This window comes from Lepisma saccharinum, chromosome 1, assembly GCF_977018435.1.
Source record: "Lepisma saccharinum chromosome 1, izLepSacc3.1, whole genome shotgun sequence".
Lineage (NCBI taxonomy): Eukaryota > Metazoa > Arthropoda > Insecta > Zygentoma > Lepismatidae > Lepisma > Lepisma saccharinum.
In genome coordinates, this window is record NC_139229.1 from 125,334,707 (window position 1) to 125,353,838 (window position 19,132).

Below are 19,132 nucleotides of genomic sequence, written 5' to 3' on the forward strand. Positions count from 1 at the left end.
AGTAGAGTTACACCACTCATGGACAGCGGTCTGGAGTTCTTCATTAGATTGAAAGTGTCGACCAGGCAATGCGTCCTTCATTTTGTCGAACAGTGCATAATCCGAGGATGTGGGAGCACCGTAAATCCCATTGTTGCCAATGCCTCCTGTTGGCAGCTCGTATGCGGCTTCGCATTGTCATGCTGAAGAATCACCCCGAGAGCCCATTTTCCCTGTCGCCTCTGCTGAATTCTGCATCGCAGCTTTCATAGAGTTTCACAGTAGCTGTCGCTGTTTACAGTTTGGGTAGTGGGAAGCCAGTCCACCAGCAAAATTCCATCTTCATCCCGGAAAACTGTACCCATTTGCTTCTTGGCAGTGAGAGTATGTCGAGGTTTTTTGGAGCGTAGATTTCCAGTGTGTTTCCATTCCATGGATTGCCTTTTTTTCTCTCTGGAGTTTCGAAGAGGAACCAAGATTCGTCGCCAGTCACCAGTCTTTCGAAAAAATGTTCTCTGTCTTGGTTGTAACGGCGCAACAATTCTCTGCACATGTCCACTCGCTGTTGTTTCTGCTGATGCGTCAGATCACAAGGCACCCACCGAGCACAAATTTTCCTCATTTGCAGATACTCATGAATGATTGCATGCAGAGTTGCTCGCCCAAAACCAGTTTCACGTTGCACTTGATCAATTGTTCCACGTCAATCTCCCATAATCAAGTTGGAAACACTTTGGATTGCTGCTGGGGTACGTGTTGACCTTGGGCGACCACTGCTGACACCTTTGTCCACACTTTCGTTTCCCCTTTTGAAATTTTGAACCCACTGAAACACTGTACTCCGTGAACGCGTTGACCCACCACAAATGGCCACAAGTCGCCAATAAATTTCATATGCCGAAACACCCTCTTTACACAGGAACCACGTAGTCCACCTCTGACCACGAGAATCACCTTCCATTTTGTAGCTTGTCCATGTATTCACTCACCCCCTTTCTCATTATGAGTCAGCAATTCTCTGGTAGTGGCGCTAGTAGACCCATCTCATGGTGGAATGTAGAACTATGTCCGACCGTTAAGTAAACAAAGTTCGCTTGACAATTGCAAATTTGCAACAATGCAGTGTTGCCAGTCCAATTAATTTCCGAACGACCATATAGCACCACACAAATGACAAACTGACCTCCATAAACCATGTCTTTCTTCTTTCCCCTTTGACAAACAGAAATGAAGAATTGATAACAGGGTGCAATAACCTTTCTGTTAACCACCTTCCTAGATGACTTTCCCTCTAATAAACTGTATCATTAAATATGTAGTGTCTCCATACCATATTTCACATCCACAAAAAATACAATGCAGAAGTCCCACAACCTTCAAGTCTATTTTAACATATGCAACATAGCTAGGGTGACCCGACGTCCTCTTTTATCCGGACATGTCCTCCTTTTTAGGTGTCTGTCCGGCATCCGGGTGGATTTTTTAAGAATCTGTAAATGTCCTTTTTTTTTTTTTTTTTTTTTGAAAAATGCTTCCACCATAACGATCGACCAGATGTTATTTTACATGTAAAGCATATAACTTGAGGCACGATAAATACTCTAGCTAAGCTCATTGAGCACCTGGGAGCTCAACCACCATCATCTTGTCCAAATGAGCCTTCAACGCGTCCCAGACTGCAGGTCATTTTCGAGTCATACTACGTGACACAGAAACGCGTAATGAGAAATTTGCTTATTAAGTAATATTTACATTTATGAAATACCAAAAAGGGCCTCCCGATGACACAGTGGTGGCGTCATCGCCTTGAATCAAGGGGTCCAGGGTTCGATACCCGGTGGAGGCACATAGTGGTTCGGATCCCACTTTAAGCTGTAAGTCTAGTCCCGGTTAGCCTTACTGTGCAAAAAGTGGACTGAAAACACCAAATCAATCAATCAATGAAATTCCATAGTTCCAGCCTCTGTGGTGAAGTGGTTAGAGTTAGAACATAGTGCTATGATGCAAAAGGTCCCTGGTTCGAATCGCAGAACTGAACAACAGTGGCGGATCCAGAAGTTACAGCTGGTAGGGGCGAATTTCAGTTGGGTATCTCACCCAACAGAAAATCAATTCCAACCTACAGTTGCACTAGTCTATACAAAGGAGAAGAAGTACTATAAACAGGAATAATATTGTTCTGCAAAAATAGGGATCCAGGGCTGGAATAGATTGTTGTTATATGTTGGAAGAAACACATTTTATGTATTTATCAAATTAATGGTAATGTCAAGTGTGCTGCAATTTTTTGCGGTGTCCTCTTTTTTACGTGTGTCCTCCTTAATTGCCATGCTCTGTCCTCTTTTTTAAATGTATGTGTCTGGTCACCCTAAACATAGCCTCAGTGTTCAAAGTGGAGGGGGATGCAGTGGATAGTATCCACACACCCCACTTGGAAAAAGTACACAGAGCATATTCTAAACGACTCACTGTCACCATGTTAAAACATATGAGCATCACCCAACCTAACAATTTTCACTTTCAGCATTGCATAGTCTCCTCATATTTTTTTCCCCCAGCAGGTGGCAGAACTGGTGGGTTGTTGTTCATAATACAGAATGAATTCAACAAATATATTTGAGTGGGCTGCCGTAGGTGAATGATAATGTTTTTTTCCAAAACCAGGCACATTTAGAGGATGTGGGGGGTAGGGCCCCACATATTCTGGATCTTTTGTGTGCGAGTGAGAGCGAGGGAGCATGATTGCAAGAGAGAGATGATCAGCATCATGCTCTGGCAGCCTTTACCCCCCCCCCCCCCGTAGATTTGAGGCTGGGTGAGCCCCAGAGCTGCTTTATGCAGGGACAAAGCAGGAAAAATTCAACCTTAGATCACCCACCCTGGGAATCGAACCTGGATCTCCCAAGTAGCAGTCAAGATACCCTACAGACTAGACCATCACAACTCACATTGAACAATGAGCACTGTTAATAATTCTCTGAATGTTAGTGACATTGTTCATCACTAACATGCAATGTTAATTGGACATTATCCATTGTCTAGTGCTTTCAACTATACTTATTCTAACACTGTGTTTCGAGAGAGCACCTCTTCTCTCATCTTCAGAAGAACAAATTTCTTTTTGCCTGTGCTAGGGCTGAACCTACAGCACACCTGTGACTTTTACTACAACTACTCCACTGTGTTCTCTCGAAACGTAGTGTTAGAATAAGTATATAGAGTTTAAAGCACTAGACAATGAATAATGTCCAATTAACATTGCATGCTAATGAACGTTGTGGAACATTACTTCATTATGCACTCTTATGGAAGAATGATTGAATACTCTTCTGTTATAATCATCTTAATGCCTTTATTCACAATTTATTTCAGTGGCTAACTGAAATAATTTATTAACAGTCCCAGTATAATAAAATACAAGACAATTTTTGCCCATAGTTATTTTTCTGGTTTTCAGGCTGATTCACTAGATGTTACTTAGTTGTAATCACTTAGAGTTGAGACTTCACCCAGCTGAATTTGCTAGGATCCATTTCTGTAGCACACTGTAAAGCCTAGTATGCTGTCCCACAAAATTTTACAAAAGCAGGGTGGCTTCTCACCGGGAATTCTGCGTGAATTATCAGCTTCGGGAATTATGTGTGAATTCTGTGCGAGTTTTTCTCCATAGACATGAAAAATTGCAACTTTTATTATTCCAAGTCCCAGTGAATTTATACATATTTATAAATGGCCTGAGGCACGTTTTCCACAGTTTACTTTCTATTTTTTATTGAGGAAGGAAAAGAAAACTGCATGGAAAATAAAACAGAGTTCTCTCAACCTGTTTACTTTGTTAGTATCCTTTGCAAAACAATATCTAACAGACGGAAGATATCAAGATGATAAGGTAAATTTTAGTATGAAATTCACATACAATTAACAATTTTTCGTAGATTAGAATATAAACTGTAAAATTTGTGATTTATGTTTGTGTATTTTGAGTCTGAGTATGTGAACTGGCAAATGTAAACTCTGCACCTGAAATTAAATATATCGTTTAATTGAATTGGAATCACACACATCCTTTATATTGTTAATATATTTGTATTGAGAAGGGGGGGGGGGGTTGGAGAGAGGCAGTAATACGTAAGTTGAAATAGAGAAAACATGTTCTTTTAGCCTTGAATCTTTTGAAAAATCATCTTGAAAACTGGGAATTATGCTTGAATTTTTTCATGGCACTCTAAAAGAAAACATGATGGTGGCAACCATGCATCTGTGCAGCATGGTTGACTCGATGAGAAAAGCATTACTATGAAAGTTGTTTCTCTTAAGCAGCTTTGAGACGAAAGTGCCAAAGCAGCATGGATGACATGTGTTATGTCATTTCAGTATGAAAGGTTGAATTTATTTCTGAAAAAAATTACACTAAAAACGAAACATAATTTTTTTTTATACAATAAATTTTGCCTTAGTCAGCAATTTAATGTTTTATGACAATTGTTGCCTGTCACGTATCACTCCAGTCTGAAAGCTGCCTTAAAGTCTCCTTCTACATTGCACAGTAACACTGCGCATAAACTTACAGTATGTCCTGTTCCCCGAGGCTTCTTACTGCGCAGTGCAGTAACTGAACTAGTGGACTCCCTGGCTCTGTGTTCACGTAAGACAGTCTTCACGATTGACCACGTCAAACTTCTTCTTCCAAGTGCAGAAAACATGGCTGTCAGCACTTATGTTGTACTGAAACATATATTACCGACATCACTCAATGTATCTGGTTCTGGTGAGTAAATATTTGTCAAAGATTACAGAAAAGTTCCCCTCTTCCCCTTACAACCAGTAACCTAAGATATTATTAAGTGTCCTGACCTTCACAATTAAAATCCAAAAGGTAACATGTGGATTATAATAACAAAGTAACTATATTTCATACTTTATTGTGCAAATTAGTAATTTGATTACCCTTATAATCATTGCAGTTCAACAAATTTACTTTTTAAATTTTTGTCATTTAGAGTTGCTCTTCTGCCACTTTTTGACTAATTACAATGATGAAAATGAGTGATGAAATTGATGAAGGGACACTCCCAAGGAATGCCCAGGCCAGGATTCAAACCTGCCTGGTGTTGTAGTGCACTGTGCTAACCACTCTGCCATGGAGGTCAGCCTCAATAAATTGAATGTTACATGCAACAGCATTACAAATAATTAATAATGGTGAGTTTAGGCAAGAAATTGAGGTTTTCTACAGGTAATACACAAATATTATGGTGATAGTACACAATATTATTAACTGTCATAAATATATTGCTGTACATGTGCAAAGGCAAACCTCCAATAAAAAGTATTTCAAAGTACTTGACACATGTACACAAAGATATAAGCTTGAAATATGAAATTGGTCAGGTAGCTTCAAGAATACCTCTTTGGAAGACTGCTTTCAACTGTTTCTGGGTGTCAACAAGATTGCTTTCAGTGTCGGAAAACCTTCCTATTGCAGTTATTTTTAAGTCACTTTTATTATAACTCTGTATTAATGAGGACAATAAGGGTGAATGATGATTTGATGCATAATTTAGTGGCAAATAATGTTTCTGATATGGTTGGGAATACAGAGAGAAAGAGGAGGGGGGGGGGTCACCATGTAGTACACCCAACAAACTCACTACATACAGCGGACATTAAGATGATTGACTTTTCTCAGTAACGCTTTGCTCATTAAGGTCTCATTTCAATATTAGAAGCAATGGAAAAAAATCTGTCCTTTTTGTATGCAGTAATGTCCCCAGATTGACAGTTGTATTTTCAGGCAGAAAATGCTACAATTTTCACTATGCTATGAACAACCTGTGCAACCAATAAAACAAAGGCTGCTGCTCTCTAGACTATGAACACTTGTGGTCGAAACTTATAAAATCCCTTCTTTAATGAAAAAAAACAACATAAGCATGGAAATAAATTATGTAAGGGCGGTGATGTTTTCCGATAAAAAAAAATAAATGCTAGTGGCAATTATGAATCTGTAGCGCATGGTTACATACATACAGAATATAAAATGTAGCTTTTGAGACCTCATGCTGTTGAAATGAGGCCTTAATGAGTAAAAGATACAAAGAAAAGTTGTTCATCTTGATGTCCTCTATATGCTGTGGGAATACATCAGTATGGCGACAACCTTAATATATTTTTACTTACTCCTCCAAAACTATACTTATAAACTTACATTTAATCCAGATCATTGACAATGTATCAACTGTGTTATATACTAGGCAGATCGGAAAGTAACGCACAATATTTTTTTTCTCCCCAGATATTGCAGCTGGAATGCTGAAATTGTACGACGAGAGAGTTTGAAGTTTGCACCACAGAGGGTATTTTTTTCCCCTCTGCAGCTCTAGCGAGAGAAGCCTGAACTACGAAACAAACATGGCGCACATGTTACTGTCGTCCACGTGTGAAGAGCAGCGAAGTGTGGTTCGATTTTTGTGGGCCAAAGGGCATACACCGAGTGAAATTCACAGGGACATGCGTGGCGTGTATGGGGACGACTGTCTGGACCGTAGCAATGTCTCCAGGTGGTGTGCATTCTTTCAAGAGGGCCGTGTGAACCTTAGTGATTCGCCACGCTCCGGGCGGCCGGTTACAGCTTCAACTCCGCAGAATATCCGCGCCATTGAGGCAGCAATTGTGAACGACCGGCGTGTGCACCTGCGAACCTTATCGCATACGTTCAACATTTCCTATGGTGCGGTGTACCACATTGTTCATGACACGTTGAAATTCCGTAAAGTTAGTGCTCGCTGGGTGCTTAAGATCCTGACAGACCCCCAGAAGGGCCAGCGAATGATGACAAGCATGGATCACTTAACGCGTTACGCCGCAGAAGGGCATGACTTTCTGAAAGGAATCGTAACTGGTGATGAGTCGTGGGCGTACCACTACACGCCCGAAACCAAGCAGGCCTCTATGGAGTGGAAACATGCTGGTTCCCCAGTACGAAAAAAATTCAAAGTGACTCAATCTGCTAGGAAAGTGCTTGTGACAGTGTTCTGGGACATGTTTTGTGTGTTATTGGTGGACTTTGCTGAACACGGGACCACTGTGAATGCTGCAGTCTACATTAAAACTTTGGTTAAGTTGCGTCGTGCCCTTCGTGACAAACGCCACAACATTCATGCTGATGGTGTCAAACTTGTTCGTGAAAATGCCCGTCCCCATGTTGCTGCTCATGTTCGTGAGAAACTCACCGAATTTGGCTGGGAGGTGCTCCAGCATCCACCATTCAGTCCGGACCTGGCACCATCGGACTTTCCTCTGTTTGGTCCCAAGGTGGAATTCCTGGCCGGCCAACACTTCGCGACAGATGCGGAAGTGAAATCAGCAGTCCGCAGATGGCTAAACTCCAACCAAACGGACTTCTACGAACAGGGCATATTGAAACTGGTACCACGATGGGAGAAATGTGTTGAGAAACTTGGTGACTATGTAGAAAAGTAGGGCAAAGATGTCAGTTCATTTGTGATTTGTTTGGTTTTTGTTACATATTAAACTTTTTGCGAAAAAAATTATTGTGCGTTACTTTCCGATCTGCCCACGTAATATTAATTCTTTTATGTCATTCCTTGGCAAGAATACATGCAGTTATTCAGGGAAATGATGTAAGATGCTTTTCTTTAGTAATAGTGCAAGTGCACTCTACTGAACACTTACTGCTAAATTTTAAAAATCAAGAGTAATATAGATATTCTAAAAGACCCAAGTTATGTCTGTCACCACAGATACTTTTGTTAAAAAAAAAAAAATTCCTATCCGCCTCCTGTATGCTTACAGGAATACGTTAGGTGCTCGAATCATTATGAGTACCAGGTGTACTTAGCGTTACTATGCATATGCCTTGAGTAAGTTAGCATGATTGAATTAATATTTCCACTCTTTTCTTCCCCTCCTGCACATGTATAAAAACTTTCCAAGACTAAAACATGCCTCAGACAATGATGAATTATGAATAAGTGTGACATAATAATAGTGAGTGCAAACTGTAAATGTGCAAAGTAGTTTCTCCAAACTTCAAATTTACTTCCATGGATATTTCCAGTTATCTAAGCACCCTTATTATTCTCCCGTACAACTTGTAAAACATAATTACAGTCTGAACTCTGAATTTCATTTAAAAGGTTAATTAGTACAATACCTATAACTATTTCCTGTATATGTATTTCTAGCCTTGCCTTTACCAGAATCACCTTATCTGTCGTAATTGGGGCTGTTGGAGGTTATGAAACATTATAGCCTTTTCATCAATTAATCATATATTGTGAATCATCCTAAGAATAACATCAGAAGATAACACTTGATTGATGTATTTAGTAGTATACCGTCCCTTAAAGAAAACACAGTGGCAACTTAAAATCATTTTTTTCCATTTTAATTCATGTATGTTACTTGACCACAGTACCGAGTGTTAAATACAAGACTTGTCCAATTACATTTTGATGGATTGCCAAAGTTTTCTTCCTTGAAAGAGGTTTCTCAAATGACTGATACAAAAGTCTATAACATCTGGTCTTTCTTCCATCGTCAGGTAATGTGTACGTGTTAAGTAAAGAAACCTGTACAATAATATCTCCAGCAACGAGCCACAGAACTTCAAAAAACTTGGACTCCTCAAACTTTGGCCCCTCCCAAAAACATATATCAAAAGAATACAAAACTGGATATAAACTTGCAGGAATGAAGACAGGAGGAACAGAATATTTTACGTACGAGTCCAAAGTCCACAACTGCCTCCAGTTGTCAAGCTTAAATATTATCTTGGCTACATTGTCAATATTAATTAAGCATAATTCCAACTGCTTATCTCTAAACTTAAATGTCTGCATTTTAGCTATTTCTACACATGTATCAGAATCTACATCAAATAAAATTCCACTGCATAAATATGAGTCTGTACTTATGGAACAATCATTTGAAGGAAGTTCTAATGGAGAATTGTATTTATGCACTTGCAAAATAGCATCTTGGTTAAACATGTTCACAATTTCAGTTATGCATTCAGTACATATACTGGTTACGTCACTGCCAAGAACCATTAATTCATTAGTTACTGGTTGACTCGTAAAATTGTCTCCCAGTGGAGAAAACACTGCCCCTGGAAATGTTATCAATTTTGAGTTGTTTTTCCCCCAGATTTCAAGTATGCAAGACATCACATCAACCAGAGAGCTTCTAAGGGAACACCTTTCCTCAGAACCAAGCAACACACAAGACATTCCGGGTAATATATCCACATCATTTTGTTTTACATACAACGGTATATCTTCATCACTTAAATGTAATACATCCATGTCCAATTTTTCAACGAAACTAACAACACATTTGTAAATGTAATGAACAGCAGAGCTGCCATCTTGTAGCAAGTTTCTGTTGTACATTTTTGCATGAATACCTGAACACTGGATCGAAGCAAGGTCTGTTTGTATAACACCTCTTGCAACATGCTTCAAAAGCAGTTCATCCGTGACACACGGAAAAAGATCAGTACTTTCTCGTAAAACGTGGACAAGGGCACCATCATTATGAAAACCCTTTTCCAAACCTTTGTACCCGACACACACATAATCAGGAAACATTTCTTTCGGAAACAAAACAACACATTCCAATACTAGACAACTTTCTGCTGCAGACTCGACAATTTTCCACGAATCATCCCAACGACGAACTGGTTTATCGGCAGGGGTACCTCCCTGACCGCGGCACAGAGAGACAATGATTCTTCCTCCAGGAGCCAAAACTAGTACAGAACTACTTATAAACTTTTGAAGAAGTTTTCGATTGAGATTGATTTTCATTTTTCCACCAACATGTGGGAAATTGAAAACAATTCTTGAGAAGGTTTGTGAACCAAGTTCAGAATGCTCATGTAGTTTTGTTCCATCCACACCACAGATTACTCTTGCTCCTAAAAACAAGAAGATTGCTTTGAGTCACAGCAAAAGAATTGCCATCACCAAATAACTTCAACTCCACAGAAATAAATGTCTCCAAATTTATATGAAAAGTCACTCTGTTGTAGTACTGAAGATTATGAATGTATAGCACAAACATTCATTTGCATACCTGACTTTTAAAAAAATATGAATCTTTCTTGTAGTACATATTGTCAATTTTTATGCTTTGATTTACGTAAGAAATGACAAAGGAAAGTGTGTTAGCCTCTGAAACACTACTATGCATAAGTGTTTGTTTAGTATGGAACCGTCGGACTATAGAAGTAAATTTTTATTAGTTCAGTGCAAGAGGTAGCCAATATATAATTATCCAGACTTATGAACGTACCTTTTTCCTTCAAAAGAGAAATGTTTAGCACCCTAGACTCAATTTCAACATCAGTTTCAAAGCAGGTTGCTGTGATGGAGGTTGGTTCCACATATTTAGTCAAGCCTAGAGCAAATGAAAAGTTCCCTTCTCCCACCAACAGAATCGACCCATGATGAGGTATGAGATATTCTTCCATGGCACATCAAATACTAACAACCAGTGTCACCATATCTGCAACAGAAACACACATATATTCATAAAATAGTCAGAATAATGAAAATGTCTTCTGTGTTGTGGAAGCAGTCATTCTTGTATGTCTAGCTTCTGAAATTGTGTTTCTAGGTTTTAAAATGTGTTACATACATAAATAAAAAAGGAAGTATTGAAATACTGATGCAATCAAACCTTACATTACTTACATAAGGTACAGTGCCGTTCACGGGCGACTCTTCGCGGAGCAGCAGCTATCACACCGGGCAGCGAGAGCGAGTCTGCCAGCAAACTGGATGTAACATCCGCGTAAATCGAACCACTAGGTATGTAATAAAATAAGCTTGTACAATTACACAGACAGTTACAATTAAAATGAGCACGTACCTTGTTACAAGAGGTATTGGAAATGCTGACCTCCTGCATCCACACATTTACGGCATATTTTTAGTAAAATTTTCGATAACGGTTCCAATTGTTTTATGATTTTTTTTCAAATTCTCCTAGCAGGAGAGACTAATTATCATAACACTTTGGCAATCGTTGTCACACAATATTTGAACCCTCCTTAAAGTAATGAGGACTTTTTGGATTTCGAAAAAAGTTATTTATCATTGAAAAAAGCAACTTAAAAATTACCTTTCGCAAGCATGCGTGCTTCCCATGATTGATTGAATTGCTTCATTTTACTTTGCTTCTTGTGTCACTATTGGCTAATTTGCGAAGATGAGGATGAGTGGTGACATGATGAAATTGATGAATGGACACTCGCAAACATCCATGCCCAGGTCAGGATTCGAACCCGGAACCCCTGGCATCGTAGCACGATGTGCTAACCACTCTGCCACGGGGGCCGGCTCACGCACTTCCCATGGACAATATATTTTCCGTTAACAAGCGACTGTAAGTATCGTAGATTAGTGGGATTTAATGTAGAAGTAAATCGGAACCTTAGTAGAATGCATTTAGGGACTTTATTTTAATGCTAAGAGAACTAAACCGGGCCTTTCTAACCTAACCACGAAAGCATATATTGAAGAAAATCGTAGTAATTGTGAAAACTCTGCAGTATGTGTCAACAGAAGTAAATTGAAATCCAATCATGTTAAAATTGCATTCGTAGCATGATGTAAACAAATGCAACTTGGACCAAATTTTCAGTCATAAACGCAGGTCCTCGTCCAAAAATTACTTCAAATTTTCTCCTGATGTTTTTTTTCTTTCAATTCTTCTAATGCATGGCTTCATGTTTAAAGTTTGGTAGCTCGCCATGCAGACGTCTGTTTCTTGTGCAAGGCACCGGAGGGATTTTTGAAAAGTGTGTACCAATCGTGCTCCAGCGTCATCTAGTTGTTTCTCCCCAGTAAGCACACAATGTTTTACCCTTCACTTCTTATCAAGAACAGACCCTGAATACCAAATTTGTTCAAAAGTATCCGAACACTGTCTCTGGAAATTCTGCTGCAAAACGTATTTTAACTTCCCTAAAATAATTCGTAATGACGTAAGGGTAGAACATAAAAAATTGTTGTTTAAAATTGGGGAGTGAATTTACAATATAGAGAATATCTCCAATTTCGTTAATATTTGGTATTCTAACTAAATTTGGTCTTCTAATCATGAATCTGTTGTTAAAATGCGGGGGTCACATGTGTAAATTGGAAAAAAAGACTACAGAAGTGGAATTTTTTTCATTTTAGAGCTGTTAAAAACAAAATTTTAACTAAGCTTGCCTAACCTAATCTTACCGGAAATGGTTCATTGGGCTATCCGTGAATGGTTTGTGGGGCTACAGCTTCCTCACTGGGCAAGATGCCATTTTTCTAGAAGAACGCTTGAACGCCATTGCCAAACTTAACGGCCACGTCCGTCCTCCTCCACACTCCACTTAAATAACTGTTGCACATTAACAATTTTATCACTCCTCTGTTCAGCCATGCTTCAACGATTAATGATCTGCAAGTAATGAACCAAAAATTAATGCTCTGCAAGTAACAAAGCATCAGTGTTGTAACGCTGTAGACAGAGCAACGAATGCCGAACGTCACTTGTTCATATCATCAAACATGGTTCCTATGTTTCTGTATGGAGAATGATCACGGTAATGAAGAATGTAATTTTGCAACATATATAGACAATTTCTATACGTCACCCCCAAATCTTAACTCCAAATATTACCAGGACTGCATATTTAGTGAGTAAGAAATAGGAAAGAAATTGGAGATATTCTCTGTATTGGACATTCTTACCAAAATTGGATGCATAGCATGGCATTATTAGGCTTCAGAAAAGCACCAGTAATACGTAAAATAAAACAAAACTAGGCTTCAGAAAAGCACCAGTAATATGTAAAATAAAACAAAACAATCTAAAACACTTGTTAACATTTTAACACTTCTAAAACTGGACACCAGCTATCTGGATACTAAAGCACTGACACATCCAGTGCCAAGGTACAGCCAGGTACAGCTGTGGGTCGAAATGCCAGCAGACATCCTCCCACAGCCTGGAATATTAGCTGCCGCTTCACGGAAGACTCGACAGAGAAAGGCACTACTTCTTTGGATTAAAAAAAGGTTGAATATATTTTGTTTTGTGTTGCTTTTTGGGTAAAATTTTCAAAGCTGGGAAACGTCTGTAACTCGTTTATTTCGTAATTGTTGACATTCGTACTTACCTATTCTGCATTGCAAAAGATTGTTTAACAAGGGATTTAGCTTTTTTTAACGAAAATAATTTCCATGTACGAGATATCGAGTAATTAATCTTCCTTGTTTTTCCCCTTCCGTAGGTATTTTTCTGTGAAAATGAGTGCTAATGGAACCTAACCTAACCTCATAGGCATACCTCGTTCCCGTGATGGTTCGTAGGCCTATCATGAATTTTTGGGGCTAACGTCAATGGTTTTTGGAGCTAACGTCACTGGTTTGTGGGGCTACCCATGGATGGTTGACGTTAGCCCCAAAAACCATCCATGGGTAGCACCACAAACCATTGACGTTAGCCCCAAAAATTCACGATAGCCCCACGAACAATCACGGGGACGAGGTATGCCTACAAGGTTAGGTTAGGCCTGTTAGGTTAGGTTACATCAGCACTAATTTTCACAGAAAAATACCTACGGAAGGGCAAAAATTCACGATCCATAACGGTACTAGTTTACTATCCTTCAGACAGATTTCTTCATTTCTACAGAAGAAACTACTTACCGTAATAAGTTCCTGTAGTATTGTCTAACATCGGGAAGGTGTTTTGTGTGAAATTCAGGTAAGTTTTCGATATCCTGGAAACGGATTTCTTCCAATTTAAAAGTTTAGGGCTCATTTGGGTGCAGGTGACTCCGGCCAATTTCTAACATGCCTTTAACAGGGAGTCTATAGAGAAAGCCAGGGAGCCGGAGTGGAGGCGGGGCCACGTTAGCGGTTGGGGGCGGTAGGTTAATTACCCCAGGGGCAGAGCCCGGAATCGGCGGGAAATTTGATCTCAAAAATTGCAAACGAAAATAATTTTTTAGTTTAAATTTCCCACCGATTCCGGGATGGATAGCCCCAAAAACCATTCACGGAATGTTCCGTGAAGCAGATAGGTAAGTACGAATGTCAAAAATTGACGAAACTAAGAAGTTATAGGTGTCCGAAGGATACTAAACTGTTACCAAAATTTTACCAATCAATTATATTACTACTGATATGAAGCCTACTCACTAACTGTGAACTCCTAATCACAAATCTGCATGTAATAATTGGCGGTCAAGTATGGAAATCGAGAAAAAAACTAAATAAACTATGTTTTCTTAACATAACCCTACCATAAGAACAATAGCTCCACGGAAGATGCCATTTTCCCAACATGAGGAAATCAACAGGCAAGACAAGATATAGTTCTCTTAGCTAAATTTTAATTTTTCTTTGTATTTATGCTAATGGAACCTAACCCAACAGGCCTAACCTAACCTCGTAGGCATTCCTCGTCTGACGTCAGCAATATTGTTGTGCGTAAAGGAAGACCATTAACGAATTGTGAAAGAAAGATTGTTTCGAATTGCTGTGTATGGACAATCACCGTGGTAAATTGCAAGGTTATTTTACAAGTTCTACACGTAAATGTACAATTTTAACAAGTGACCGCCAAATATGAACAACAGATACATCATCAGGACACCAAAATTAGTAAGTAGGCAAAATTTTATAGAAATTGGAGAGTGGTCCGGTATTGTAAACTCATGCCTCTAACTTTAATGTGTTGTGCTAATTGTTTATTAATAAAAGTTAAATTCATATTTAAATATTGAATCAGAAAAAAATATACAATTCTTGAATCTAACATGTGTAGATAAATACTTCATTTGCTTCAAATTTCTCCATATCTCCGATGTGTTATTATATCCACATTATTGGAACATTTTAAATAAAGAAATCAGGTATCAGTTGTATAAGCCGGAGACACATTAAACTCATTTATTGGTACTATTATCGTATGAGGGAAACACCTACGAATCATATATTTCGGACTTCTTTACATAGCTAACATGTTATTTTCGAATGTGCAACATTTCCTAAAGTGAAATAATGCATATCAATGTCTATTTCTTAGATTTACAAGTACTTACTGTTACTTGTTGTTTCGAATCTGTAACACATTATGGCCGTGATAGCGTACTGGTTTAGGGGGCGTTCTGAGAGTGTTTTGTCGATTTATGCAGTGTTGCAACATCGTTCACCGGAAAATATCTACTTTCGTGCCCGGATTTCAAATTATGCTAATACGTCGCAAACCATTGACGTTAGCCCCAAAAACCATTTTCCATAAGGTTAGGTTAGGTTAGGTTAAGTTAGGTTAGGCAAGCATAGTTAAAAAAAAAAATCAAAATACTCCACACGTCATGTTCTAGTGAAAACACGGCGAGGCGAAACACTGGCTACGGGGTTGCATCATCTTAACACATGGAACATTGCACTCTCGTGCAGAAAGCAAATGGCGGGAGCAGAAACAGTCTGTCGGACAGAGATTTTCGCAGAAAACAACATGCATTCACATTAAAATGGATCAAATCTACATTTAGGAACTTCCAGAACGCTAAAGAAAATGATTTCTGTAAGTACTTTTTCCTGTAAATTTGAAAAAATCCGTTTCCCTCATACGATAATGTTACCCATTTATTTTCAAATAAAAATCATTGCTACTTACCTCATATGCATAGCAGAACATTTTTCAAGCTGGGGATCACTTTTTTTTCCATGAAAAAAGCATTATTTTTAACATTATAATCATTTATTGGTCGTTGCTAATTCGGCAGGCAAATTTTGACTCACGTTGTCTATCGTCAGCTGATGTGCAGTGTTTCCAAACTTATGAACCGATATATGCCGCACAAACTATTCACAAAAGGTTTTTAAGCGAAAATTGAGGCTAGACTCTACTTTACGTCCTTATCTGCATGGTGACTGCTTCTTTGTGTTCGCGGTGCGTCACCTTGCATCTCTTTGGATAAGTACCTTTGGTAACGTTATCGTATGAGGGAAATGGATTCCTTCAAATTTACATAATCGAACGCAAGGAACATTTGATTCATGTAGTCGACGGTAATGGCGCCACGAGCTATCGTACAACGGAGATGCATTAATGACGAAAAATACCTTACTTACAGGCCAAATAAGTTGCACGATTCGAAAAACAATTTCCCCGGCTTCAGAAAGTCCTCAAGAACGCAATTCCGTAAGCACTTTCTCGTCTTTTCTCCTGTAAATTTGAAGAAATCAGTCTCCGACTTATACAACTGTTACCAGATATCATAAGCACTGAACTTATACTTTACACTAGCTACTGCTGTGAACAAAAAATCTAGAATATCAAAATCACTTTGTGTAGTGCTGGTGTTCGAGGGAAGAAGCATTGCAGTACAGGAAAGTGTTAAAAATGGTAACACTTTACTATACCTGAGACAGATTTCTTGAAATTTACAGGAGAAAGTACTTACGCAAATCATTTTCTGTAGCGTTGTTGATGTTCGGGAATGTAATTTTGATTCATTTTAATGCGAATGCATGTGGTTTTGTACGAAAATCTATTTCCGACGCGCTATTGCAGCTGCCGCCATTTGCTTCCTGAATGAGAGCACAATACGCTCTCGTATTGTCCGTATATGCTAAATTGAACGAAAGGAGTGCTAATGGAACAAAACCTAACAGGCCTAACCTAACCTAGTAGGCATACCTCGTCCCCGTGATGGTTTGTGGGGCTATCGTGAATTTTTGGGCTGACGTCAATGGTTTTTCTGGCTCAAGGAACGATCAACGGTAAGCTGTCGCCATGTTGTGTGTGGAAATAAACAAGAACAGTAAGTACTCGTAAATGTAAGAAATATACATTACTTTCCTAACAAATTCAATTATTTCACCTAAATAAGTGTTCCGGAATGCAGAATAGTACATTAGCAATGTAAAAAAGTGCGAAAGAAATTATTCCCAGGTGTCTCAGGTATAGCAAAGTAGTACCGTTAAAAAAGATCATGTTTCAAGTCCACTTCATGCTCACATAGGATAATCGGAGCTGTTTCCTGTAGTTTAAAGTGGGATCCGAAGCACTGCAAAGTGCCTCCCCACCGGAAATAACAACTTACTTTGTGAAACCCGTGGTCCCAAGTGTAACAGATGCGTGCTCAACTGTTATGTGGTAAGTGAAGCAAGCGGACATATTTTTTATTGTAATCCCTTCATTAAGATTTTCTTCGTTATCTTTTTCCTCTTACCTTCTTCCAATATGGATGGATGATCTCTGCTACTAAAAATTAAACTATTTTATGAGACAACGCTGTAGTATTAGCCTTGCACCAAAAAATCACAAACCCCCTTACTAACCTTCTACGTTTGTTGATCAGAATCATGAGCACGTTAATGATCTATATTTTTTCGCGACTCACTCTATTGAAATAAATAAAACTCCTATTTTCACAAACACGTTGTTGACTACAGATCATATATCCCCTAATTTTTGTTGACGTTTTGTATTTTTACAACAGATCTATGCAACAGATTAATGAAGGGAAGAGACGAGTGCACAGATTATATCGACAGTAATGTGTGCAAGCAAGTGAAGGATCTCATTTATCACACACTTCCCAAACACCATTCATTCAGGCTCCGCCCTTCGTCTTCTGATGTATCAGTGCATTTGGATTGCTTTCGTTCTTAGGTTATGCATGTTAGGATTAAGGCTCTTAGCAGTTTTGGGTATATTTAAGAAAAAGGTATTATTTATGCTAAGAAATCTAAATCTAACTAATTAACGATATTATTTTACCTGACGTCAGAAGACGAACAGCGGGTCTTTGCAGATAGATGTTTCAGAAGTGTGCAATAAGTGATACCTGCAAGGCCCGATTACTGCGTTCTCGGTCACCGACTTTGATTGATTCATTGAGTTGGTGTTTTAAGTCCTCTTTATGCACAGTAAGGCTAATTGGGACTGGACCTACAGTTTAAAGTGGGATCCGAACCATTATGTGCCTCCACTGGGCATCGAACCCGGGACCCCTTGATTACAATGCGACGACGCTACCACTGCCTGCGCGGGGCCTCCGAGATGTGTAAACTTCGTGTATACTCCGCAACCTGATGATGTCAAGAGATTTGTCGTATGTTCTTCCTCATATCCTCAGATTTGTAAACATTCTTTATTTATCATACTAATAATCCAACAAACAAACCCAGTATGCTAATGGAAGAAATATCAACCTTCAGTTTAGTTACGTAAAGGCTCACCAAGTAAACACGGGAAATGAACGTGTGGACGTATATGCCAAAGCCACCCGATCATCGGAATCTACCGCACTTCCGAGACTTCCATACACGGATCTTCTCCCAAGGGTTAAATATAAACTTCAAGATAAATGGAAACAGTGGTGTATAGAACAATTTCAATCCGCGGGCAATACATATAAATGGCTTGCAGAACATTCACAAAACAAACCTTGGTACTACTCATATAAACTTCCAAGATCAGTTATTACTTTTATAATACGTCTACGTACAGGCATAGAGGAGTTAGGTACAGGTCATGTTCGCACTAATGATCATTTAGCACGATTACATATTACAACAAAACAAACCTGCACATGTGGAGAAGTTAATCAAGATGCCACACATCTCTTTTTACAATATCCTAATTTCGACAGAACAAGCAGTATATATTCATTCTTGTGAAAAATATGTGCGCAAAAAACTCAGAAAGGTGACCAAAATCGACTAACAGTTGATAGGGTCAAAAAAGATGTTTTAGCGAAATACATGTATTTGAATGAGCGAGTTGTTCCTGTAAATGTATTTATTTCACAGTAAGAATAATAATTATTATCGCAAATTAAACATAGTTATGTCCTTATCAGTTACAAGTAAATTTATGCGTTTATATGTAATGCAACATTTAATGGACATTTCCACTATGACATGAAAAACGTTTTAAATCTATTCATATTACTGATAATGACACCAAACTGAAATGTGCAAAATATCTCGGCTATATTTGTTTTGGTTCTCGAGATTCACGCCTTCAAACACTGCTGAAATTCACCTCCTACGTCACAGATTTGAAAACGTCCTCTGCACAGAGTAGACGTCATCCTTTAGAAATGCGTGCAGGCAAG

At 38.7% G+C, this 19,132-nt stretch overlaps 1 protein-coding gene across 4 annotated transcripts in view; it reads right to left on the reverse strand.

The window, feature by feature from the left end:
- The window catches only part of LOC146000592 (mitochondrial ribosome-associated GTPase 2), a 108,694-nt gene that overhangs the window by 18,748 nt on the left and 70,814 nt on the right, over nt 1-19,132 (reverse strand). Inside the window, exons 1-3 of one of the 4 annotated variants that reach the window (XM_083138347.1) lie at nt 17,349-17,467; nt 10,300-10,512; nt 8,309-9,922 (exon numbers count right to left, since the gene is read on the reverse strand). In XM_083138347.1, the coding sequence (XP_082994473.1) occupies nt 8,403-9,922; nt 10,300-10,477 (1,698 nt within the window). In that variant the 5' untranslated portion in view covers nt 10,478-10,512; nt 17,349-17,467 and the 3' untranslated portion in view covers nt 8,309-8,402. Of the gene's footprint in view, nt 1-4,547; nt 4,705-8,308; nt 9,923-10,299; nt 10,513-17,239; nt 17,468-19,132 lie in introns of those variants that run through there. The other 3 variants (XM_083138356.1, XM_083138361.1, XM_083138352.1) reach the window with 3 other exon arrangements.